Source organism: Adiantum capillus-veneris, chromosome 8 (genome assembly GCF_014529385.1).
Source record: "Adiantum capillus-veneris isolate H3 chromosome 8, ASM1452938v2, whole genome shotgun sequence".
In the NCBI taxonomy this organism is placed as follows: domain Eukaryota; kingdom Viridiplantae; phylum Streptophyta; class Polypodiopsida; order Polypodiales; family Pteridaceae; genus Adiantum; species Adiantum capillus-veneris.
In genome coordinates, this window is record NC_140938.1 from 37,486,321 (window position 1) to 37,514,148 (window position 27,828).

The 27,828-nt window shown below is 39.3% G+C and overlaps 1 protein-coding gene across 1 annotated transcript; it reads left to right on the plus strand.

Moving 5' to 3' along the window:
• The first annotated feature begins 24,773 nt into the window (after positions 1–24,773).
• On the plus strand, positions 24,774–26,975 carry LOC147451977 (uncharacterized). The gene has a single exon (XM_086517824.1). It carries the CDS (start codon positions 24,921–24,923, stop codon positions 26,667–26,669), a length of 1,749 nt encoding a protein of 582 aa, XP_086373950.1. The 5' UTR covers positions 24,774–24,920; the 3' UTR covers positions 26,670–26,975.
• Positions 26,976–27,828: the final 853 nt, after the last annotated feature.

A 27,828-nucleotide genomic window follows, 5' to 3' on the forward strand; every position in this document is an offset into this window, starting at 1 on the left:
GTAGGCTCTACGTCAGGCGGCTCAAAGGTGGCTACACCTCAAATCATGCCTTAGTATACAGCCAAAACACATTGTTGGCTATATACATTTGCGGAGAAACACCATTGGATAGAGCTTTTTGTCCAAATCATGCTTCAGGATGGACCCTACAATTCCTTGCCAAGTACACTAAGTGAGACCCCCAATCAATTGCTAGAGAGTGCACATGCAAGAAGGACGACAGGTGCTACTCATTAGAGAGGAGAGAGAGATAGAGAGAGAGAGAGAGAGAGAGAGCAGACGAGAAGCATGACTTTGAGAGAGCAGCGACCAGCAGAGAGATGAGAGCATGCTCATTAGATGCAACAGACGCTAGCTAATTATAATACATTTAAAGACATAGAGTTGAGAAGATTGATAGAGATAGAGAAAGAGAAGAGAAAGATGAAGAGAGAAGAGAGAAGAAGAGAGAGAAGAGAGAGAAGGAGAGAGAGAAGAGAGAGAGAGAGAGAGAGAGAGAGAGAGAGAGAGAGAGAGAGAGAGAGAGAGAGAGAGAGAGAGAGAGAGAGAGAGAGAGAAGAAAGAGAAGAGAATGGGGAAGTCTAAGCAAGTAGAGAAATTGGAGAGAGAGAGAGAGAGAGAGAAGAGAATGGGAAAGTCTTACCTCATGCGGCATTCTACTCTCCTCCTGCTATGGAGTTGCGAGCTATTGCTCCTCTCTCTCTCTCTCTCTCTCTCTCTCTCTCTCTCTCTCTCGTTTCCAACCTGCGTTCGCTTCCGCCTCACCACCCTCAGTGGGACACGTTCTCTTGTGGCGCCACATGACGTGCCAAGTATAATGGAAATCAACAAAGACAATGAGCTTGAAAGAAATGGTTGCATCTCATGGCACATGGGTCGTGGGTAGCAATTGATGCCTTGTTGAAGTCGAATCGTCGATACACATAGTTTAGTGAGAGGACGATTCATGTTTACCTTGGGGAGTACACTTCATCTCTCTCGCATGATACCTATGCTCTCTCTTTCTGTTGTGTGTGTGTGTGTGTGTGTGTGTGTGTGTGTGTGTGTGTGTGTGTGTGTGTGTGTGTGTGTGTGTGTGTGTGTGTGTGTGTGTGATAAGCAAGCTATGTGCTTTTGTGTGCACAATAGATTTCTCATTCATGTTAACCAATGTAGTTGGAGATTTCATCTTTTGCCAACAATCTGTGATGAGCTATTGCATGGTAAATCGTTTTGCCCATGATAGCTTCTTGCAGAAGGCCGCATGCCAAGCACAACATGCTTTCCAATATTCCTTCACCCTAGTAATTTCACCATGCTTATATTTTTTCTTGTTAGCTTCTTACGTAATGTCAATCAAGAATTCAAGATGCAAGCATAGGTGGTTGTTGCATGTGAACATAGGCCCTCAGTTTGCATCCAACAACCAAGAGCTTTTTTGCTATGTGCATGTTGGATCAAACAATTTTGTTAGAAGTTCTTGGAAGTACATGTTTTGTTCCCTCAAATTAGAGCAAAATACTCACAAGAACCAAAGCTTGAGGTGCACTCTCACTATTTGTGCAGGTGCTAAGATATCCATGATAGCTTCTATGTTGACTAGCTCACAAGAAACAATTGATTGTTCTTTAACAAAACCCATTCAAATGAGATGTGAATTTTTTCTCACATCAATGTATTGCATCATGTGTCTTCCAAACGCAAACATAGGTGATTGCATCTAGAGAGAAGCCCTTGCTCTAAACTTCCTAGCTATGCTCACAAAGAGCATTGTGACCTCGCTTTTATTGAGTATGTCTAGTAAGCAATGTAGTTTATAACACTTGGTACATGTTAGTAATTTCTTTTTCAACTGCACTCACCTAACAATCTAAGCATTAATTTGCGAGCGGCTTTTCCAAGCGAGTCCCACGGTCGTTTTGCTACCATTCAATGTTGACTTGTTACCTTATCTTACACCAAGATTGCTTAAAAGACAAAGATGGAATATTATAAAAACAAATCCATTCAATTGACACCAAAGAGAGGACGTTATAATTATGTAAATAGGGTGCACAAACTGCTCAAAACAAACCAATTCAATCCTTAATTAAAAAAGGAAAATTAGAACTATGTTGACAAAAGCAAAACATAGACATAAGAATCTAGACAGCACCACATTTTTTCAATATGCTAAATTATCATTAACATTCAATTGGCTAATGGCTTCACATTAAGGTTGTTTTAAACAAACATTAAAAACAACACAAGATTCATGACAATTCTGAAGATGATGTATCTGTGCCACTACTTCAAAAACTCCATTTTAGTCAAGGCAGATAGAGTGTTGCAAATTGATTGGGGTTTTCAACACTTGGAGAGGGAGAAAAAGTAAAAAATTGACCCAAAAATACTTTGAAATAATCTGGGATTGATTTCGGGGTTTCTTGGCCAATATTTTGCTTTTCTTTTTGCCTCTCCATGTGTGGAACCCCTTAAATCAATCCATGTCACCATAGATTGATTTCAAGGGTTTTAGAGTCAATTATGTTTCTCCCTCTCTGGGTGTCCGAATGGCACATATGGATACTAGGTTTAAATATTTTTGAGTGTTTTAGATGCAACAATGAGTTCAAAATTATGAAATTACTCCTATACTTCACAGTCTTCCTTGTTTTTTTGGGTAAGCACGTTCATCAATGTACTTGTGTAACATTGCCTCCCAATGTCTATTGGAATTAAGGTTGCAAGGACACACACACAACTTGAAGAAGATGAAGCTCAAGGCACACAACAAAGAGTAGATCACATAGTGCACAAAGACAAGATAGTCCTAAAGTGATGGGTGTAGGTACAATGCACATGAAAAATTATCCTAACGAAGGAAAAAAGTGACCCGATGGTCCTAAGTGTGTTCACACACATCGCTACCACATATATGGTAACAGATCCCCCTAGGTGCGGTGAACGAGAGCTGGCACATAGTGCATAGGGAAGTTTCATGCCCTAAGGACATGATTAATCCAGAAAGGGAAGCAAGCCCAAACCTTTGTAGAAAGCTTTGAACTTTTCACAAGGCAATGCCTTTGTGAATAGATTTGCAAGGTTGTCCTGTGTCAACACTTAGGCCAAGGTGATCTCTCCTATTGAAAGTCTTTCCTTGACATAGTGATAATGCACATCAATGTGCTTTGTGCGAGTATGAAAAAATAGGTTCCTTGCAGCTGCCAATGTGCTCTAACTATCAATGTAGATGATGTTGGCAGTGTCCTGTCCAATACCCAAATCAACCATAAGGCGTATGGGCTATACACACTCAATCATAGCTGCAAAGAATTCCCTATACTCAGTCTCACAAGTGGAAGTGGCGTTGCTTCTTGCTCAAGCACGATATACATGTACTGGCTAGGCATGAAACAAATACCACTTGAGGACACTCATGTGTCATAAGAACTGACCCAATCTGAGTCCGAAAAAGCATACAAATTTGCAAAAATGATCCCTCATTGGGATAAAACAATCCAAGATGTAAAGTGCCACTCAAATACCAAAAGATTCTTTTAATAGCCTGCCAATGCTTAGACCCTGGGCTATGCATAAATTTATTAATTTGTGGGATTGCAAACTCAATATTCAGCCTCCTATTGCATACATAAATAAGGCATCCAACAATTGTCTCATAAAGATGCAAAAGCCTAAGTCTTTCATCTTGGATGTAGCATTCAATTCAACCTTGAATTCAGCAATGTTTGTCCCATTCGGACTAGTAATCGGCGAATCATCTACATACAAGACGATGATGAGATATACAACACCCTCACATTTGACATACAAAGTTCTTTCATTTGGATTGTTGCAAAAGCTTTGTTTAACCAAATGAGTGTCAGTTTTCTCACACCAAGCACGAGGAGATTGCTTCAACCCATATAAAGCTTTCTTGGATTTGCACACTTCCTTTCTTGGCAAAACCATGAGGCACCATTACCTATACTTCTTCAACTGTATCACCATTTCTCAAGAAAGCAGAAGCAATGTCTGATTGATGTACATTCCATCCAAAGTGAGTTGCCAATGCACATAGAAAATGAGTAGTACAAGTGGGAGAAAAAATCTCTTCATAATCAATGCCTTTCTGCTATGCATAACCTTTCACAACAAGTATAGCCTTGTAGTGATCAATCTCGCCATCCGATTTATGTTTCAACTTGTAAGTCCACTTCATACCAATGGCCTTTTGCCAACAGGCAAATCACAACTTGTCCACATTTCATATTCTATAAGTGCATCATATTTTGTTTGCATTGCAACCAACCAATTTTTTGAATTTTGTGCTTCATTATACCAAAGAAGTTCATGAACTAGGGATAACCAAAGCATAACAATGTGATGCATATGATGCATGGCAAGCACCTAAACGAGTACGACTAGACATAGGTGCATCCAATTTACTATCACATAAAGTATGCACCAACCATTTAGGAATACCCCTAGCCTCTTCATTCACAGCCCTTTCTACATTAAGTAAATCATGTACATTTGCTTCGATGATCCGTTGATCCGTGACATTTTTGGAAACCCCCATAGGTTATACAATTGCCTCACTAGAGCTGACATTCAAATTTCCAACAATAAAAAGAGGCAACAGAATGTCATATATGTCCTATGAGCTACATTAATGTCTCTGTATATGATAACAAGGGCTGAACACAAATACAACATCTCAAAAAACCAAGATACGCTTTGTTTGTGAATGGTACAACCTATAACCCTTGCTTTCAGGATTGTAACCAACAAAAATGCAATGACAACCTTAACATCCAATTTTTACTTTTGCGGTAGTAACGTATGAGCTAAGCAACCAAAGATATGCATATGATCGATAGATGGCTTCTTATCATGTCATGCTTCATGAGGAGTCTTAGACTACAAGCATTTGATAGGACGCCTATTAAGTACATAAGTAGCACAAATGACAACCTCAAGCCAAAACGAATGTGCTAAATCTTGACTCTTGACCATACATCATGCCATCTCCATAGCCAAACTACTTTTTCTTTCAGCAACACCATTTTTTTGAGGCGTATATGTCACTGTACATTGGTGTTTTATCCCATGACTAGCCAAAAATGCATTAAACTCATGAGAGATATACTCCCCCCTTGATCTGAATGGAGGGGGCCCATAGTGCGTCCAGAGACATTCTAGCCATAGCTAGAAAATTCTTGAAGCACATGAATACTTCGGACTTAGCATCAATGAAAGTCACAAAGTACATGCAATTACCCCAAGGATAGAGTTTGCATAGGATTCCTCACAAGCATCACTATGCCCAAGTTGTAACCTACATGTAGTCCTTATTGAATCATCCTCTGGGAACTTTGAATGTTGCATTATGTTACCCAAAATACACCCTTCACGAACGTGCTTAGAAGGTGCTTCAAGAGGCGACAAAGAAGCAACCATATTAGATTTCTGCAAACGTAGCAAACTAGCAAAATTCAGATGCCCAAAATGTGCATGCTAAAGTTTGCATCCAAAACAACCTTTTAATCCACAACTACATTTGCAAAATTCCACCCACATTTGTCATATAAAGTAAGCTTATACATCCCATGGCTCAAAATGCCAAATGCAACAATTTCATCACCAAATATTGAGATCATGAAATGTACATCTGCCATCCACAAATTTGACAACAAGGCCAAGTCTTGCAAGTGCAGATACAGAGAAAATGTTCTTGTTGATCCCTAGTGCATAAAGTGCATCAACAAGTGGGAAAGAATTGGCATTTGCAACAATTAACACAATTTTTCCAACTCCCTTGACTATATAAGCGACATTGTTGGCACAAGTGACCTTACTCACATGAGAGACAAATAATGAGAGAGGTAAAGTCACAATGCAAAGTAATATGATTTGTAGCACCACAATTAAAGTTTGAAACATGTGACTCTGCAATGACTAACATGCATGCATCATGGGTAAAAGGATCATAAGTACACTCTGCACGGAGTGCCCATTCTGCATCTACGTCACCATCACAATCTCCATTTATAAAAGATTCTACAATAATTGCACTCTTAGAAGATCCAACCTCTTTCTTCTTGGCTGCTCTTGCCTTCAATTTAGGACATTGCTTTATCAAGTGATCATTACCCTTGCAATAATGACAACACATCTTCTTTTTGCCTTTTTCACTATAATTCCCAAACGGGTGGTTGCTTAGCAAAATCACTAGACATATGTGATTTGCTACTCATAGAAGAACCACAAGAAGTGGTTGCATTGCTATTACCACCTCTTGTGTGCCTTGAGCTTCTTCTCCATCTCCAAGCTATGTATGCATTCCTGCAACCATCATGGTTGGACAACAAAGCAAGGCTCTGTACGAGGCTACTCACGAGCAAGGCTTGTACAAACAATTAAAATGTTTTTGATTTCAAAAAATTTGAAGTTTGTGCCTCTGCAAAGTTAAAAGGATGGGAAAGCCTTAAAAAATCTATTGAAAAGCAAGTCTTTTCAAGAACACACCACCTCCATATATATATATACATTGGGTGCAAGGCCAATTTAAAGCATGTACAACTTGTCAGATTGCAGGAAAAATAAATGAAGGAAATAAAATTTCCATCCACAGTTATGAGCTGAATCTAGCGTAGACAACCATACCACAGGGTGCTACAAATTTCAATGCCAAGGGCGGTGATTCAAGTAAGTCGGTAAGTAAGTTAAATTTAAAGTTTACAAGTGTGAACTTATTGAATCTTGCAGAATTTTCTCCAAAGCCAGCTTGGCAAGAAAAGCTACATTAGTCAAGAAGGTTTTGCAATTAGATGAAGTTTGATAGCAAAGTTTTCTCCAACTATCTACTGTCCACATTAGGCAATCTAAGAAACTTTATGTTTCTCATTAAGATGTACAATTCGACAAGGTCGATTATCTGTTTGAATGATTGACAAGGTTGATTTTATTTTGCCATGACATCAATTGTTGACAAGAGCATCCGTTAGCAATGAGCACAAAAATTCCATCATGTTTTATTCTTACAATATCATTGTGTGAAGCATGGTTTCAATTTTATTCATATTGCACAATAGCTTCCAAGTTTGGAACATGCTATCCGCATATGAGCATGGGGGGACTGTGCAACGTGTCTAATTGGTTCTTCACCGGGTTTCAGCATGAACCAAGCCAAAGGGTTTACAGGGTACATACAATAGCTTTAAGTTTCTCAGAATCCATGGCTATGATCTAGATTCAAACAAAGTAAAATCAGAATGACATTTCACTCTCCAACAAGCATTTGCTTCTAGATGTTGAAGGAACTTGCCATAATTGGGCAACAAGGTTAACAAATTTCAAGTTTTATTTTTTTCAATAGATCTTCTACTTTGCAAAGAAAAGTGCTTTTTAGGTCGTACAAGCAAGGCTTCTACACCATGCCAAACTACTGCTCATTGACTTGGAATTAAGTGGCAAACAGGTTTGAAATATTGGCTTTAAGAGGATGTAAGCTCACATTTTATGTTCAGCAATGTAGAATTGGATGTATCCATGCCATACAGATTGTGCAAAGCACATATGGTATCTACTAAAACTGTTGAGATCATCATTGTAGCCAAGGGCTTATCACTTTATTTTCTTTATTAAGTGCATGGTGTGCTAGTAAGGTGGAATTACTCATCATTGTTTATGCTTTCGCTATCACACTAGCTACTCTATCAAAGACGAGTGGCAAGCACTTTATATCATTGGCTATATGTACAAGGTGTAGGCAATATAGATGATGATTTTTGTTTTTAGCAAGTAGGCATGGCCTTGCTATCAGGCAACAGATTCATGGGATGATATGAATCTACTAAGAGAGCCTCTAGGCAAGTAATCTCTTGTTTAAAAAAATCAAAGAAAATCTAGTATGCCTAACTTCTTTTTGATGCTGGGGATCTTTCTTTTGTTTTCATCTCGAGAGATTCACCGTGTATTTTCGTACAGTACCACATGAGTGTGGATCTTTTTTTTTTCTTTTCATCCCGAGGGATTCACTGCGTATTTTTGTACGGTACCGCATGAGTGTACAAGAAGGGGGTTTTGGAGCTCACACATACGTGTATACAATAGGGGGTGACCCCCTATTATCTCATGCTCATACCATATGTATAAGGGCATGACGAGCGGGGGGCGGGGGGGATAAGGGAAGGCGTATAAGCTTCATGCTCTCTTGGTTGACCCCTTTTGCCAATGCTTGATGTTTTGTATAACCATCGTTAGGCATGGTGGGGTGTTTTCTTTTCAAAAGAGAGAACCATTTATGTATGTGTAAGTTTGTTTAGTTATTAACAAAAATTGGATCCCCAATTGTTTAAATGACCTAGAATATAAATAATGAGCTTTTTAGTCTCTAAAGCTACATCTTCATAGTATCCACGACCTATAATATAAATAATGAGCTATAACAATTATGATAGTGCCCTATGCCTCCAAATTTATTGAAGATGTTGGCATTGCTTTTGGCTTGGTAATTGATGACTATGCCTTGCGTGACAAGGCCTTAATGAGTTTAATCATAAATTATGCATAGAATATGTCAAATTTTGAAGTAAAAATTGGAAGAGTTTTAAGTGTGTACATTCACCTTAGACCCTAGCTATGTTCAAAGTGGCCGTAACTCCAAATGCGCTCGCTTTTGCACTGAAAGCCTCAAATTCACACAGTGCATGGCTTTCAACAAGATATGTGGTTGTGTCGATTTATGCCAAAGATCCAAGAGCTACCCATCCTTAGTGCTGTAAAAGTATGTGGAAAGAGCTTGTTTCGAGGGTGAGGTCTGAGTCCTTCTTTTGCCAATAGTTGAATGCCAAGGGGGATGCATGCCACTAAAAAAAGGCAAAAGTGAATCTTTGCTTCATAGTGGCAAGTAATCCCAAAAAAAACCCTAATAGAGTGTTAAGCAAGTAATCCCAAAAAACCCCTTGAGTGCTATTGAACAAATGAGTGTTATGAAGCAAATAAATGGTGTAATTCGCAGATGATTTGCTGCAAATACAAATTGACAATTTAATCAACTTGAGAGAGCTAACCTTACTACAATCCTTAAACGATATGTTGTAAAAGCTAGGCCACATCTTCACCCAAGACTCAAGTACCATATAAAAATATTTATATACATTATAATTTACATTTCCTATAGTTTTGTCTGGACATCCTATAAGTCTGAAATCTAGGCACCAGCACCAAGGGCATGTCTCTAATTTTTTAAGAGTATTATCTCTTCAGAAAATCCTCTATCCCTTTCTTGAGAGTCAAGATTGGAAAGGAGGGGTTTCTATAGAGTGCAACTTTGTGAGGTATGTGCTTTGCTTCTATGCTTTCCAAACTCTGAACTCTAGTTTTGTGCTTTTCTTTCTTCTATTCTCAAGCCCCAATTTCCAAGGATACGTCTTACAATAACAATGTTCTCAAACCTTTGTAGGTTGCACTGGTTGTCTAAGGGCTCATCTCGAGGAGAAGCTGCAAGCAACAACTCATTAATAGCGAGCGGTGGAGAATCAAGATTGCACAGGCTCCGCCTCCAGGCCCAAAACAACACAAACCTCTTGCTCTTTAATCCATGTATACACTATAGACTATGCTTAGTGGATTTGATTAAAGCCATGCACAATTTGCTTGCATTAAACACACTTGAGTGCTCATGTTGCATACAAAGAAAGAGCGTAAATTAAAAAATAAAAATAAATAAATAAATAAATAAATATATATATATATATATATATATATATATATATATATATATATAGAGAGAGAGAGAGAGAGAGAGAGAGAGGCTACAACCCTAACCTATAGCGCTAGGCCTTCTTAGAATGAGAGAGAAAGATGCATTCAACTTTCAAGAATCATAATAATAGAGAGAGAGAGAGAGAGAGAGAGAGAGAGAGAGAGAGAGAGAGAGAGAGAGAGAGAGAGAGAGAGAGAGAGAGAGAGAGAGAGAGAGAGAGAGATGTAACAAAATTAAATGAGATGTTATATTAATGTCTTCTAAAGGGCACATTGACCTATGAGACCAAAGATGTACAAGTTGTAAATGGTGGGTATCAAGAGCCTTAGAGGTAAATATACAAAAAGTGGGTTTGTATCTTGTTACCATATACATGTGGTAGTGATGTGTGTGAACACACTTTGGATTGCTGGGACATTTTTCCCCTCAGTATGAGGTTTTCCCCCCCGTACATTGTATATACACCCATCACTCTAGGGCTATCTTATCTTTCCATTGCACACTAAGTAATACACTCTCTATTGTGTGCCTTGATATTCCTTCATCTTCTCCAAGTTGTCTTTGTTTCCCTGCAACCCTAATTCCAACAATTGGTATTAGAGCAGGTTGCATCCTCCCGGGCTTAGTGTCCAACAGCTCTAGCACACGCCACTCACTTTCTCTGATTTTTGTGAGCTTTGGCGAGCGTCAGCAAGTCCAAAAATACTTTGGGAACACTTGTAGAGCTTGGTTTGCTCAGATTTTTATTCGGGCTCATTTCGGCCTTCGTTTCCACCAGAGGCAGTACTTTGCAGGCTATTTTGTCATTTTGTGCAAAACTTTTGTTAGTGTTGTTTTCTGCATGACAGGTCTCTTACAGTCTTCTATGGTTTGTCTTATATAGCACGTGATGTTCTCGCTTCATTTCTCATGGCTAGTAGATGATCTTGTTCTACCAAGAAAAGGAGCACTCAACTTGCTCTCATGGAGGTTTTCTATAGCCATTTTGGCATTGGTTGTGCAACTCTCATAGAAGTGCATTCCTCATGCAAGAATCATCAACTTGATAAGAATTTTAGCCACATATTTTCAGCTCTTTGAACCTCATTTGGCTAGTCTACATGGCCATCATCTGGTGTAGCCCTTTGTAACAAATGTATGAGCATATCAAACACAACTTGTGGACCAATAATTGGTGGAGGTTTACATTTAAGCAAGAGGTGAGTTGGATTTTCAACAAATATCACATCATGACTTATAGCATTCTTGTCTGTCAATGGATTTTACAAATGTAGTCCTTACTTTTGGCACTATATCCCACAAAGATACAATTTATAGCCTTATCTTGAAGACATAAGAGCATATGCCAAGCAATCAAACATGCCATGCGGCTCACCATTGCCTTATGAACACTCCAAGCCTCATAGTGGGACATCTATTAAATACACAATTTGCACACATGATAGCTTCCATCCAAAATTTATCAAGAAAAAGCTTTGCCCTAATCATATAATGTGCAATTTCCAATAGAGTGTGATCTATGCTCAACAAATCCATTTTGTTGAGGTGTATGCGACACAATAAATTGATGTATAATACCCTTATCTCAAAGGAAATCATTAACCCATGCAATGACCATGATCTGTGTGCAAAGAATAATAAGTTTGTTGCCATTAGATTTTTTAGTTATAGCCACAAAGCTTTTGAAGCATGCAAAGAATTCATTTTTGGCTCTTAATGGATACATGCAAGTATGGTGAGTTGCATCATCCATGAAGGCAATAAAATATAAATACTTTCCAAAAGATGAAGTCTTCACAAGACCACGTGCATCATAGTGCACAAGCTATAATTTTTGTGCAGTATGTACAAAACCATCTTTGGGAAGCGCTCAATGCTTTTTGCCAAGTGTACAACCTTCACCTGCATGCTTCTCAATGGGACCAAGTGTGGGAAATTCAATAACCATATCATGAATTTGCAAATGAAGCAAGCTATTCAAGTTCAAATGACCAAAATAAGCATGCCATAAGTCTATTTCTATGCTAGAAGGACTACAAATAAACAAAGACACGTTCTCTCCTCATAAGAATCCACACAATACAAGTATATATCTAGTGGCTTGGACATCACAATTACATTGCTATTGCTAAACCTAATGTTCCAAATTGCTCGTCCGGTTTGTCCCACTCTGCCTTTGATTATGAGTGTGTGTGTGTGTGTGTGTGTGTGTGTGTGTGTGTGTGTGTGTGTGAGAGAGAGAGAGAGAGAGAGAGAGAGAGAGAGAGAGAGAGAGAGAGAGAGAGAGAGAGTTGTTCCTTTCAACCTTTGAATTCACCGTTAAATATGTGAGGAAAGAAACTTTGAATGAGATCAAAACCTAATACTCAAGTATAATAGAAGGTAGTTGTTACTTTCAATCTTTGAATTCACCGCTAAATATGTGAGGAAAGAAACTTTGAATGAGATCAAAACCTAATACTCAAGTAGAATAGAAGGTAGTTGTTACTTTCAATCTTTGAATTCACCACTAAATATGTGAGGAAAGAAACTTTGAATGAGATCAAAAGTTCAACACTCAAGTATGATATGATGTTTAAACACTAACTTGAAAAAGACATAGTATGCATATACAAAGCGGCTCTTCCCAGTGCCCCAATGCCCCATCTTGAATCAAAGGGATTGTGAGATAAATCCTCAGCGGATTATTACTATGGTGCATATTGTATGTGAGGGAATAGGGTCTCCTTTAATAGGCAAGCATGGTCTCCTTTATAAGGAAAAATAGTCTTTTGTGATTGGGTAGTGCAATGTGGGGAGTGTAATGCATAAAGTGCAAGTTTCAAAATCTTCTTATGTCATGATACATTGGAAAGAGAGAGAGAGAGAGAGAGAGAGAGAGATTACAAATGAGCACATCACCAGTTCTCCCAAAAACATAAGAGTCTTTTCTATGGCATGAAAACACTAAATATTACATTATTCTACTACGAAAAAGGCTTTGGAATATACCTACACAACACTGTAAGTGGTACTATTTCAATAGGATCAAAATATTGAGGTACACTTCTCTTAAATCCATTTTTTGAACCCCACTCATGTAAATCTTGTAGTGGCAAATCAGCCAAAGCTCTTGCTTCAAAAGAATGAACCTAAGATTGGCAAAGAAATATGGATTGAGCAACTTGATATAAATCATGTCCAATTGTTCATCAATGTGTGACTCCTGACAGTGCAAATTTCCTCAATCACCATCCAATAGGTAGCAAACGTTGCTCAAAGGCATCAACAATAAGAGTCTTTATGCTTGGAGTTGGAGAAATGTTCACAGTTTTGTGAGCCATTTTGCCTGGTTAAAAAAGATAACATTATTGATCAAAGCTTAAACTTGTGAAGAGAGAGAGAGAGAGAGAGAGAGAGAGAGAGAGAGAGAGAGAGAGAGAGAGAGAGAGAGAGAGAGAGAGAGAGAGAGAGAGAGAGAGAGAGAGAGAGAGAGAGAGAGAGATGATCACCATGTCCACTTGCACAAAACGTGCACTTAGATACTAAAATAAATAAATAAGCACAACACATAGACTACATCTATTCGCAGGTACACAAAATCAAATAAGAAGCTTTAAATCAAGAAATTCAAGAGAAAAAGTATATAAAATTGCAATTTTACAAAGCATAAGTAGCTTCATTAGCTCGATATTTACAATGACTCATATTTCATTGTAGAGTCAAGTGATAGAGCATCACTCATATATATCTCATCAAGGAACGTTACAATTAATTTCAAAAGTTCAAAACCTTTGTTTCAAATATAGTGTTCATAATTTCGGCAAAGTTCATGACATTCTTCACAACCCACTTCATCAATTCAACACGTGCAACAAATTATTGCTCAATAATTTAATTAACTAAAGATATGGATATTGCACTTTAAAACCAATGAGTCCATTTCATCATCTAGAAAAGTTTAGCCTATGGCACACTCTACTTGAAACCCTTAAGATCCAAGGTCCAACGCATCAAACATGTCAACCAAGCCGTTGAGGAGTGTCACTTAAAGAATATCTTCTAAATATCCATTCCTTGACACCATATTTTATAGCTCACTACATACCTAGTTCTTGTATAGTGACTTGCATGTTATGTACATCTAGCTCTATGTGGCGATAGCTTATGGTTCTTCTAAAATAGTGCACCTTATACAATGTCATAATAGGATGTCTACAGTAATATTAAAGCTTGCAATAAAGATAACATGTTATTTATGTGGTCTAATGATAACAATCAGTTTAATATCATATCAATACAAGTTCATACTTTACAGACCTACATATCTCAAAGTCCTTCATAATGTGACTATGTCCTTAGCAAGTGCAAGGCCCTTCCATAATGGAGGATCTAAAAAGCAGATTAGGACTTGTAAAAATACAAAGAATAACGATTGACTTATCATCTAGCTAAAAGTAGATTTCAAATCCAAGTCATTGCATACCTTAAATGTAAAATGGTGCATCATAGAGAGTGAGAAAACCATAGGTTTGTTGGAAATAGGGTTGCAAGGAAACACACACAGCTTGGAGAAGACGAAGAAGCTCAAGGCACACAACAAAGAGTAGTATTGCTTAGTGCACAAATGAAAGATAAGTTAACCCTAGAATGATGGGCGTATATACAATGCACGGGACTAGTGAGGAAAAAAATACCCCAGTGATCCTAAGTGTGTTCACACACATCACTACCACATATGTATGGTAACAAATCCCCCTTGGGACTGATGCAATGAACTAGAGCTGGCACATAGGGTATAAGGAAGTGCCATGCCTTGAGGACATGATCAGTCCACAAAGTGGAGTAAACCCAAAGATTCAAAATTCTCATGAGACAATGCCTTTCTGAAAAGGTATGCAAGGTTGTCCTATGTTGGCACATAAGCCAAGTTGATCTCTCTCACTGAGAGTCTCTCTCTGACATAGTGGTAATGCACCTCAATCTGCTTTGTGCGAGCATGGGAAACTGGGTTCCTCATAACTACTAATGCTCTCTGATTGTCGATGTAGACGATGTTGGCAGTGTCCTGTTCAACACCCAAATCATCCATAAGGCGTCTGAGCCATACATATTCAATCGTAGCTGTGAAGATTTCCCTATACTTAGCCTCACAACTGGAAGTGGCAACAACAAGTTGCTTCTTGCTCAACCATGATATGCATGAATTGTAGAGCATGCAACAAAAACCACTCATGGAAACTCGCATATCATAACAACCAGCCCAATTCGAGTCAATGTAAATTTGGCGGCAATGACTGCCCCTAGGGATAAAACAAGCCAAGATGTAAAGTGCACTCAAGTCGTGAAAGTGCACTCAAGATGTAAAGTGCACTCAAGTCATGAAAAATCCTCGTGACAGCTTGCCAATGCTTAGACCCAAGTGCTTTCTATTGCATCGTTACAAAAGCCTCGTTTAACCAAATGAGTGCCATCTTTCTCATACCAAGCACGAGGAGATTACTTCAACCCCATACAAAGCTTTCTTACATTTTCACACTTTATCTTCTTTTCCTTTTATGAGAAAACCACGAGGCTGTGTTACATAAACTTCCTCAAATATGTCACCATTCCAAAAAGCAATAACAGTATCTGATTGATGTACATGCCATCCAAAATGAGGTGCGAATGCACATAGAAAATGCACAATAGTCATACAACAAGTGGGAGCAAAAGTCTCTTTATAATCTATGCCTTTCTATTGTGCATAACCTTTTGCAACAAGTTGAGCCTTATAGCGATCAATCTCACCATCTGGATTACGTTTCAACTTGTAAATCCACTTTACACCAATGGCCTTTTTGCCAGGAGGCAAATCACATAAAGTCCATGTGTCATTTTCTATAAGTGCATCATATTTTGATTGTATGGCAGCCATCCAATTTTCAAATTCTATGCTTCATCAAAAGATAGAGGTTCCTCAACATCACATAAACTAGAAACAACCAAAGTATAGCAATATGATGCATAAGATGCATGGCGAGAACTTGAACAAGTACGACTAAACAAAGATGCATCCAATTTCCTATCATGCAAAGTATGCACCAACCATTTTGGCATACCTATAGCCTACTCATTCCTAGCCCTTTCCACATCAGGTACATCTTGTACATCTGCATCAGTAAAAGGCTAATCCTTAGCATTTTTTGAAATCCCCATAGGCTGTACATTTGTCTCATTGGAATTTACATTCAAGTTTCCACCACTAAAAAGAGACAACAGAGTATCATAAATGTCATGTGAGCTTACATTACTATCTTTAGTACATGATAACAAGGACTGAACAAAATCTTCCACAAACACAATATCTCGTGAAACCAAGATACGTTTTGTTTACGGATGGTACAACCTATAACCTTTGCTTTCAATATTGTAATCGATGAAAATGCATTTAATAGCCTTATCATCCAATTTTTTGTGCTGCGTTTGTGGCACCAAAGCATAAGCCAAACAACCAAAAAAGCACATGTGATCAATAGTTGGCTTCTTATCATGGCATGCTTCATATGGAGTCATAGACTACAAACTTGTTGTAGGACACCTGTTAAAAACATAAGTGGCACACATGATAGCCTCAAGTCAAAAGGAATGTGGCAAAGCTTGAATTTTGACCATACATCGTGCCATTTCTATAAGTGACTTGTTTTTCTTCTCAGCAACACCATTTTGTTGAGGTGTATGCAACACTACACATTGGTGTTTTATCCCATGACTAGCTAGAAATGCATTAAACTCATGATACATATACTCACCCCTCCCTTGATCTGAACGGAGGGTGCCCATAATACATTTAGATACATTTTGGACCATATCCAAAAATTGCTTGAAGCACATAAACACTTTGGAATTAGCTTTAAGCGGATATACCCATGCAAGCCTGGAGTATAATGAAAGTCACGAAGTACAGGTAATTGCGTAAGGATGGAGTTTGCATAGGACCATAAACATCACTATGCACAAGTTGCAATCTGCATGTAGCCCTTACTGAACCATCCTTTGGAAACTTTGAATGTTGTATCTTACCCAAAATATAGCCTTCACAAACATGCTTCACAAGTGCTTCAAGAGGCGGCAAAGAAGCAACCATATTAGATTCCTACAAACGTAGCAAACTGGCAAAATTTAGACGTCCATAACGTGCATGCCAAAATTCTACAGCCTATGAATCAGCAATTGCATTTTACAAGATTCTGCCCACAATTTGTCATTCAAAGCTACCTTATACAACCCACATTATAAAATGCTAGATACAACAATTTCATCACCAAAACCGAGATCATGAAATGTACATCTGTCATCCACAAATTTCACAACAAGACCAGTCTAGCAAGTGAAGATATAGACAAAAGGTTCTTTTTTATCCTTGTTACATAAAGTGCATCAACAAGTGTGAATGAACTGTCATTCACAACAGTCATCAGAATCTTCCTAACTCCCTTGACTGGATAAGAGACATTATTGGCACAAGTGACTATATTCCTATTGAGGAACAGCCTTGAGAGAGGTAAACAAGTCACGATGTGATGTAATGTGCTTTGTAGCAACACTATCAAAGTACCACACATGAGGATTTGTAGCACTGACATACATGCATCATGGATAGAAGGATCATAAGTGCACTATGCACTAAACACCCCAACTTTGCATCTACATCAGCATCACAATCTCCTTTCATAGAAGATGATGCACTTGTAGTGGAGCCAGCCTATTTCTTCTTGGCCTCTTTTGCCTTAAATTTAGGACACAATTTAATCAAGAGATCATTGGCCTTGCAATAATGAAAACACATCTTCTTTTTGTCCTTTTTACTAGAGCTCCTAGAAGAAGTGTTGGCAGTAGAAGCATTAGGAACATGTGATTTGCCACTCATCACTGAAGAACCATGAGAAGTGGCCACATTGCTGTTACCACTTTTTCTTTGAGCAACAGCAAAATCCAAATTCAATTGCACACTGTTTAGGCTTGCTCTTTCTTGAAAGTGACTCTTGCAATAGAAATCTTCATAATGCATCAAAATTGACAACATTGGGATTTCCATGCGTCATAAGTTTCCAAGTACTAGAGCAAAAGTCTAGTAAGAATCTGTCAATGCATCAAGAACAGTCTGCACAAGGAAATTGTCTAAAATGACTTCGCTTGCAGAAATGAGTTGTTCATTTATATCCTTGATACTAGCAAGGAAAGTGTCCATGTCATCTTCTTCATGCATAATCTTTGATTCTAGCTCTTTACGCAGCAATGCAATTTTAGCCTCATTGCAACTTGCATAAAGACCAACCAAAATATCCCAAGCTTGTTTTGCAAATTTAGCTAAATGAATGTGAGGAGTAATAGTGTGCTTCATAGAAAACACAATCAATGTATGAGCCTACACATCTCTAACATCCCAACGAGATTGCTCAGTCGTAGGAAAAATAGCTCTAGAAGCAGCAACCTTGCCACAAAAACTGCAACATCAACATCGCTTGTATCCACAGAACCACGACGTACGTCAATGTCCCGCACAACATTTCAAACACCCTTTGACACAAGACATGTTGCATCATGTAAGCCCACATTGGGTAATTGTCCACATCCAATTTATCCTCATTAGCAAACATCTTGAACACATCTGTGTTGTTGTCAGGCATGGTGAGTGCCTGATGTGAAAAATGCCAGAGAAACAAAGCGATACCAACATGTGCTATATAGCACAATACGAAGAAGAATATAAGGGACCTGTTAGGCAGAAAACGACACTGATAGAAATTATATACAAAAGGATAACATTGCCAACGCAGTATTGCTTGTAGTGGAAACGGAGGTTGAAATGAGCCCAAATGGAAATTATGAGAGCAGATCGAGCTCCACGAGCTTACCCAAAGTATTTGTTGACATGATGACGCTCACCAAAGATCACCAAAATATGAGAAAGTGAGCAGGCATGTGCTGGCGATGCTGGCGACTATACCCAAGAGGACACAATCTGCTTTGATACTAATTGATGGAAATAGGGATGTAAGGAAACACACACAACTTGGAGAAGACGAAGAATCTCAAGGAACACAACAAAGAGTAGTATTTCTTAGTGCACAAATGAAAGATCAGTTAGCCCTAGAATGATGGACGTATATGCAATGCACGGGGGAAAAAACCTCCTAGTGAGGGGAAAAATGCCCCGACGGTCCCAAGTGTGTTCACACACATCACTACCACATAGTATGGTAACAAGGTTGTTGTTCCATTAGTTCTCTTGTGTAAAAAGGAAGATTTAGAGAGAGAGAGAGAGAGAGAGAGAGAGAGAGAGAGAGAGAGAGAGAGAGAGAGAGAGAGAGAGAGAGAGAGAGAGTTTTTTTTTATAGTACCCATATACCAGAGACAACCATTTCATCCTTTTTTTTGTTTAGAAAGAAAGATTTAAAATTTAGAGAGAGAGAGAGAGAGAGAGAGAGAGAGAGAGAGAGAGAGAGAGAGAGAGAGAGAGAGAGAGAGAGAGAGAGAGAGAGAGAGAGAGAGAGAGAGGGATAAAGAGATACAAAAGACTCTAAAATTTCATGATTCACAAATAGAGATGCATAAACAATACAATGTAGAAGAGAAATACAAAAGAGTTATCATTCAAACTGTAGCCTCCTAGAGACCACATTAGGGTTTTAATAAGTCCAAGGACCTATGTTGTGTACATTTTTCAAGATGTGAGGGGTTGTTTTGACTTGAGAGAATATCCTCAATCAATATGGTGTAGTACGATCACCAACAACTCCCACTTGTAGTACATTGAATGGCCTTTCGTCAATCATAAACCAAATATTTACTCGAATTGGAAGAAGCTTCAAGAAATGGAAATATGATAGTATCCAAGGATTTCCATATGCATATCTTTGTTAAGTACAATCGTTCATAACCATCTATGATGAGATGTCCTTAATGATAGTCATCTCTGTAAAAGCATCAGATATGGAGGGTATAATGAAAACTTAAGACTGTTAATTTTGCCATACTGAAACTCTTACAATATCACAAGAGTCATATCAAATAAAATCACCAAAAGCATAGATGAAACTCTTTCCCTCCATTGTGGTGGATCGTTAAAAAAGGCATTCCAATGTGTAAAACAATCTTCTTAGGTAAGTGAAGGTGAAGTTAATATTCCACTTCAAAGAAAGAAAATCAATATTTTAAATAAATCGAGTGATGTGACCAACGTCATAAGATGCACTACGTCAAAATGATCCATTTTGGCCAATAATTTGATCTAAGAGGTATCAACTATGTTCAATATAGCGTATGACATTATAAGTGAAAGCAACTATTCAAAATTACACTTACTTACAGCTATGAGTTTGCTACCCATAATACTGCTTTGAAAAAAATATTTGGAGTATAGAATGTCTCTGTTTGAGTGTTCCTAGTATTGACAACAATCCTCATAGCAGCTACACTTCTCACACTTGACATCGCAACATCTAATTGTGAGTGAAAGGAGACCAATGATGCAAGATATATGCCAAGGATTCCCAACTTCTACCCTCGTGCTTTGTTCATTGTTATTCTAAAGGCTAGTCTGATTGGAAACTGGCATTGCTTCATTTGAAATGGAAGACCCTTAGAGTTTCCAATGACAAAGCCTATCCTTGGAATAAAGACCCTCAATATTTGATCCTGCTATTATCTCTATCTCAATTACCTTTGATGAAACTATTTGCATATCAGTCTGGCTCTATTACACACTCCATTTCTTGGATTCAAATTTTGCAACAACATAATGGGAGAATTCTTTTTCAAGACCAAAGCATGAGGTAGAAATCCCCCACTGAGATTAAGACTATTCAAATATTCAAATGTATACAAACGTGTGTTTTCCTCTGACATATAAAGTGAATTTGCACTAAGATACTCTTTCTAGTCTCTTGCAGTGCAAATTCATTGGCTATAGATACTTCCTTATTTTTAGGAGTGAGTATTTCTCGGTCTCTAAAGAATCTAATATGTTCTCGCACATGACATAAATCTCTCTATATGAAGTTGAAGAGATCTTCCAAATTGTTTGTTGAAAGCATTATGTGTGAAGGTATTCTGACTTTATTTACAACTTCTCCATCATGCACGCCACCATTGCCAATGTTAAGGACTCAAACGTGCAAAACTCTATAGAAGCTTGTCAGTACAACATCTAAGTACATGTATATTCTTGGTAAATATCAATACCTTTATACTTTTTGAAATTTAAGAATGACAATACGATGCATTTACAATGTTTACATGATGATCTCTGCACAATATAGCCAGTATTTGTTTGAAGTCTCCTCCAAAAAGAAGAACTTTATCATCAAACAAAGTGTCTTGTTGCATGATATCCCTTAAAGTTGTATCCAATGCTTCAAATACGTAATGATGTATCATATGAGCTTCATCCCATATAACCAAAGATGTATTCCCTAGGATTTCTAAAGGTTAGCTATTTGCCTTTCTGTTGTAGGTAGCTTCAAAATTGAGCTCCAAAGGTAATTAAATCTCAAATGAGTTGTTCTTTTAGTAGATAAAAGCAAAGTTGCGATACCTAATGATGCACATGCAAGAACAATCTTGCATTGAACTCGTACTCATGAAAGTAGTGTATTATAAAGATATGTTTTTCTTGAGCCACTCGAACCATCTAAGAAGAATGCCTTTGTTGATTGCACATGGATTGCTTGTAGCACTTGGTTATAAGCATCTCATTGATTATCATTTAATAAACTTTCCACTTGACCTACCATAGTACACTCCTCATCTATATTGAGCATTAACTCTTCTACCATAGCACCACTTTCACTTAAATATGCCATTCTTGGGTCTATGGCAGGCAATAAATAATTAAAAATCCTCTTGTTGCAAGAAGATTTTTGTGTTAATCAAAGCTTTATTTTTTGCAACACCAAAATGTATGCTTGCATCATAAATATGCACCAAATCAGGTTTTTGTGCTAATCAAAGCTTTATGTTTTGCAACACCAAAGCATATGCTTGCATCATAAATATGCACCCTTACAGCATAAGAATAGTCCTCACAAGGTTCTCTAGAAAATCTATTCCATAGAGCCATCGAATGTAATGGCTCACAAAATACTAATATGATTGCAAAGCATTGTCGCAACTACATCCCATTTTGAAAAGAAGAGGCCTCTTCTAAGCAAACTAACCTTCTTCATCTTACGATGATCCTCTAGCCGTGCAAGCTTCTTTAAGAGTAGTATAAATTTAACCATCATACATCGGCAACTCCTCGAAACATATACATCTTTTGCAAATATTGAGCAACATCTATAGGTAATATACTTCACTTGCAATTCGTAATATATTATACATCCTTCCACATGCAACACTTAGTTGTCTTTGAGACCATACCCTTTGTCTTTTATTCCAAACCCAACCACTCATTTGTAAGGCTATGTACTTTATAATAGGTTTGATTTGTTTAGTCAAGATAGTTTTTCTTTTGCTCATTATTTAGCAAGTCCGACAAATCATCACCATCTTAGAACGTTACCATATTCTATGAGGGAAGGTGTACTTACAGTCGTTGAATAGATGACTTTTCACTATGCATATCAAAACCATATATTCTCCACATATCCTCAAACAGAAAAACATATTGTGCATCAAGATAACTCTTGATTCAATCAATAATTGCTTTAGAGTCTTAAAGCACTCTGATGGCTTGAGATCATGTCCTTGCTCCATATTTAGAGCAAACATACTCTAAGCTACATAAGTTGTGCAATACAAAGTTTTTAAAAATAATAGATACCATAGAATTGTGATGTTAAAGAGGAAAATTTGGATATTAAAAGTGAGTATATAAAGAATGATTTGTTACTTTGGAATCCTTTCCTCTTCAAGCATAAGAATATGATTTGTGTTGCCGTGATTGCATAACAAAGTTAAGTTATTCTCTGTAATCTCAATGTCCATGGCTTCATTGCTTATGTGATCTACATTAGGAAAACATTGTTTCTCATTGCACTCTACTAAGATTAGCATTGTTTTGTAGCATTCACCTAGCTCTATTTCAAGCTATTCATTGTCTTGCTCAATGTTCTATAGAATTCGTCACATAACTAGATCCTCTGTGTTTGCGGTCCCAATACCATCTAAATATTACATGCAAGTAGATAACTAACATAAGGCAAAATAATATTTGATTTAAGGCTAATTTGAGATGTTAGACATAGGACTCTTGCATCATTCTTTGGACATACTATTAAAAATGTGTAGACAAGCTATTGCTTTTTATACATGTGTGAAGCTTAGTCTTCATGATGCTTGAGATCACTTGATGTCATTCTCTACCAAGAGGCTATCATGATGCCTTATTTATTATGTTGCATGTTCTTGGACATTTTTATGTAGTCTCCCATGTGAACTATTTTATGCACATCCTAGGGTCTCAACATTGGTAGGCTGTTAAGCGGATCTTTTGCTACTTAGGTTGTGCAACACATGTTGGGTTGTTTTATTTCAAGGGGAGATGATTGTCGCTAGATTTACATGCTTGGTAATATTCCATACTAGGCTAGTTGCCACTACACTCATGTGTCCACAAGCGAATTGTGCTTCATGCTTGATAACTTATGCATCTTGTGGTTGAGCAAGAAGCAACCTATCATGGCCACTTCTGAATGCGGGGCAACTTTCACAACTGTGATTGAGTGCCTTTGGCTTGGATGTCAAATGAGTGATTTGATGTTTGACCTTAATATTTTCATTGATAGAGTGCATTGGCAATTGCAAAAAATCCAATGATCCATGCTTGCACTAAGCATATTGAGGTGCATTACCAATATGGCTACAAGAGATTCTCTAAAGGAGGAGAGTTCAATTTTATCCTTTGTCACTTGATCATGATTCATGGGGTGTGTTGTTTCCCTAGATAAGAGGGCCAACTCATTCTCACCACATCACTCCCCGAGGCAATTTGTTACCATGATATGTGAGTGATGTGTGTGAATATACTAACAACCACTAGGGCCTTTTCCCCCGTAACAAGGAGAATCCCTCCCTCCCCCTTGGCTTATATATGCCCCTATCCTTAGGCATCTCTTGTCTTTGTAGTTGCACACTAAGTAATGCCGCTTTATCTTGTTGTGCTCTTGAGCTTCAACTTCTTCTCCAAGATTTTTCTATGCATTCCTATACCCAACAACTTGATTATTGTCTTGGTAAGTTTAAGGTCAATATTCTATTGAGTGTACAAAACTTCAAATTTGCTATCACTATGCATTCTAGAATCTTCCTTCAACATCTCATTGATTATAATTGGGAAGTAGTCAATATGCACAGAAAGAGGATAGGGGGTTGGTAATCGTCAAGTCAGTTCGTGGAAAGTGCCTAATTGCATCTTTGATATAAGTCAATGTCTGTTGCAAATCTTGTTGGTCATAGAATATGGATAGCCACCAACAAGAACAAGTCTTACGGGGGGCCGTTTTTATGAAGACAGATTTTGGTAGCTATGGACAACGACGAGGTTTCCAAACTTCAATTTAGGGAATGTGGGTGATAGTGTGAGAACCGGCCCTTGAGTGAGGGACAAGAAGTGTATGGTTGCAAGGATTATTAAAGTGGAGACACCATGGAAACAAGACACTACAAGGTGGAAGAAGTGGCCGCTAGTGTTGTGAAAAGGAGAGTATGAGAAGGAGCCAGCTTGGATGGTGACGAAGTAAAGAAGAGAGCGAGAGTCGAGAGAGGCTGTCTTCCTTGTGTCTGTGTGTGAGAGAGAGAGAAAGAGAGAGAGAGAACATGGAGTAGTGAGAGAAGAGGGGCGAGAGGAGAGAAGGAAACGTTGCCCATTTTGTCAGGCGCATGCCACTTTTGGGCTAGAAATATTGGCGTTCCGTGGGGGGATGTGTAGCTGGCTAGAGGCCTACTCTCCGAAGCAGACGTAGTAGGTAGTGCTCTGCTAGCGAGCGCTAGGTTGAGCTGTTTTGTAAGTGTGTGTGTATAGTGCTGCTTTTCTGCTCCCGTCCGCTGTGGGTGCGTTTCTGTGTGTCGGTCTCTCTCTCCGCGCGTTTTAGTAGGGGGAGAGAGAGAGAGAGAGAGAGAGAACAGAGTGTGTGTGTGTGTGTGTGTGTATACGTTGCTCCTCCCCTCTCGTGTAAGTGCATTGCGCTCACAAAAGCGCCCAGCTAATGAGTAGAGCTTGTCGGAGATGATTACCTTGAAGCAGGGCAGAATGAAGAGGCAGGGGAGGCTATGGCTGCCCCTCACATTCCTTCTGGCAACCTCACTACTGGTGTTGTTTCCTCTCACATTTGCTGCTGATGCCCCTCCTCCATCCGTCGTCAAGAAGCCAGCCGCTGAAGCTCCCAAACCCGCCACCAAGCCATCCCCAGTAGTGGGTGCCCCTGTAGAGGTATCGCCTCCAAAGCCCTCGACCGTTGCTCCTGTATCATCGCCTCCCCCGCCCCCTCCCCGCCTCACTGCCCCGCCTCCGAAACCCACTCCCGTTGCGACGTCACCAGCCCCTGCCACAGCTAAACCCAAGCCCAAACCTCCTGCACCATCCACTGCCCCTGTCTCCTCCCCTGTTTCTCCGATCCCATCGGATTCTACCGGATCGACATTGTCATCACCGGCGCCGACCCCCAAAGCAGCACCCACAGGCAAAAAAGCCAAGCCTGCACCCTCTCCATCTAGCCCACCCAAAGAAACTCCATCTCCCAAAAAGGCCCCTCGATCACCCTCTCCCCTTGCCCCTGCATCAGGACCGACGGCATCGGGCCCTTCATCTCTCAATGCCAAACAAGTGGCTGCATTGGAAGCTCTGAAAGTTAACTTCACTGCATCCGATCCATGCAACTCTCCTGGCGATGACATACTCTGCAATAAGGCTGGCACAACCATAATTGGCCTCACAGTGCGCAATTGTCCCAAAAGAGCAGAGCTCACACTGACAGTGCTTGCCAATCTTGCGGGCGTCGAAATGCTGCAATTTGTGGATTGCCCACTTCCACCGCCGTCCCACATACCGAAGGCGCTCGTGAAGACGGTCACATCCTTCTTCTGCACCGCGAGTTTGGGGCGGACAGGGATCAATGAGAAGATTCCAAGGCTGAAAGGGCAATGGCTTTCACAGCTTGTCAATTTGGATGAGATTATGGTAACAGAGGTTGACATTAGTGGAAAGGGGCTATACCCCATCACGGACAGCCTCCCGGGGGTGACGAATCTCACTATATCTAAGACAGGGATTGGTGGGCTCTTGCCAAAATCCACATGGCCCCCGGGTGTACGGTACATCGATGTTTCGAACAATCAAATTCGGGGTACAATTCCATCCCAAATGCGCAATCTTGCCCAGCTCAAGCACTTGGATTTGAGCCAAAACCAGCTCAAAGGGGTCATCCCCAATATTTTCGACAGCCTCAACAGCTTGCAACATGTTGATCTGAGTGGAAACCAGCTCGCGGGTCCGATCCCAGGCTCCATCGCACAGCTTCACAACTGTTCGCATCTGGATCTGAGCAACAACAAGCTCAATGGGTCGATCCCGGCCAACTTGACAAGCCTCAAGGCATTGAAGTATCTGGATCTAAGCCAGAATCAATTCACAGGGGAGATCAAGTTCAACAGCACGTTCTTGAAGAGGCTTAAAACGCTGAAGGTTGCGCCGAATCCGAGTCTATGTTACAATCACTCGGCGATCAAGTCGAAGTTTTTGGCGGGCATACAAAATTGCGCACCAGTGGAAGACGATTCGCTTTTTGCCCCGGCGCCAGCACCGTCTATGTTAGAGGATTTGAATGCAAGATCGGGGGGTGGTGGCGGGATTTCGAAGGGAGCGGCAGCAGGTATAAGTATTGTTGTGATTGTTGCGGCGGCGGTCATCTTCTTCGTGGGGAGAAAGGTATGGAAAGCTCGCCAGAATCGTGATCAGTTCATAAGCATGAGGCCCTGAAGGTGAGGGAGGTGAAGTAGGTGCTGCTGAAGACATTCTGCAACAAGAAAATATGTGATAGTCTCATTGTTTTGCCTTCATTTTGAAATGGATGACATGGTGGTGGTGTGTATGTAGAGAGAGAGAGAGAGAGAGAGAGAGAGAGAGAGAGAGAGAGAGAGAGAATGAAGCCCTGATGCAGTGAAGGTAGGTATGTGGGTTCACATCAAACCAGAGCAAGCAACATGATGTGGGCTTCATTTTCATTGCCCAAGTATTGTGTTCCTTGATTTTTTCAATTTTTTGTTAAGCATTTACATTCGTCTCTCTCTCTCTCTCTCTCTCAAGTGTGGTAGATTGGTTATGCCATTTTCCTCTTGAATAACAGGTCTTGAGTTCAACTCTCCTCATCGGCTAGATCTTTAAGGTCTCTTGGGATAGTTTCCTACGACGTTAAAACTCTCTCTCTCTCTCTCTCTCTCTCTCTCTCTCTCTCTCAAAAGTGCTGTCAATTGGGTATCCTACTTATCACGTCTTGTGTTCAATACTCGTTAAATAGATTTCGAGGTCTCCACATGGTTTGTTGGCACTCCTTTTTTGTAGAAAGAGTGTAAATACGAGGGAATTTCAGCATGTGTACAGTCGAGCACCCTTCCAATTTTTGGTAGGTATGTTTTATTTTCACCCTTCCAATTTTGGGTAGGAATGTTTTATTTTTCTCCTCTTAAATCTATAATCTTTGTTGTTCTTCGTTTCCTTCTCTCTCTCTCTCTCTCTCTCTCTCTCTCTCTCTCTCTCTCTTCTCGGAGTTAAAAGCAGATGCCTTGTTTGTAAATGTCTCCAAAAAGTTTTGACATTGTATTCTCACACCTCTTATATAGAATGAAAAATAGTCCACTTCCTATTATGAGAGGATTGAAACGCTTTCACGTTCCAAACTATGCAAGTTCTTGTAAGTATGCAAAAGTTCGTGAAACTCACCTCATCCTCCTTTGTTTACTCATCTATGTGTGATTCGGAGAGGGGGTTTAGAAACCCGCTATGTGGAGTCTCTCTCTCTCTCTCTCTCTCTCTCTCACACACACACACACACACACACACACACACACACACACACACCTTGTCTTGAGAATTCAAGACAGACTCATCTAGTAGATCTTGGGATTGGCCCTACAACACT

Coding starts and splice junctions, on each gene's coding strand:
- LOC147451977 (XM_086517824.1), top strand. CDS start 24,921: ATGATTACCTTGAAGCAGGGCAGAATGAAGAGGCAGGGGAGGCTATGG.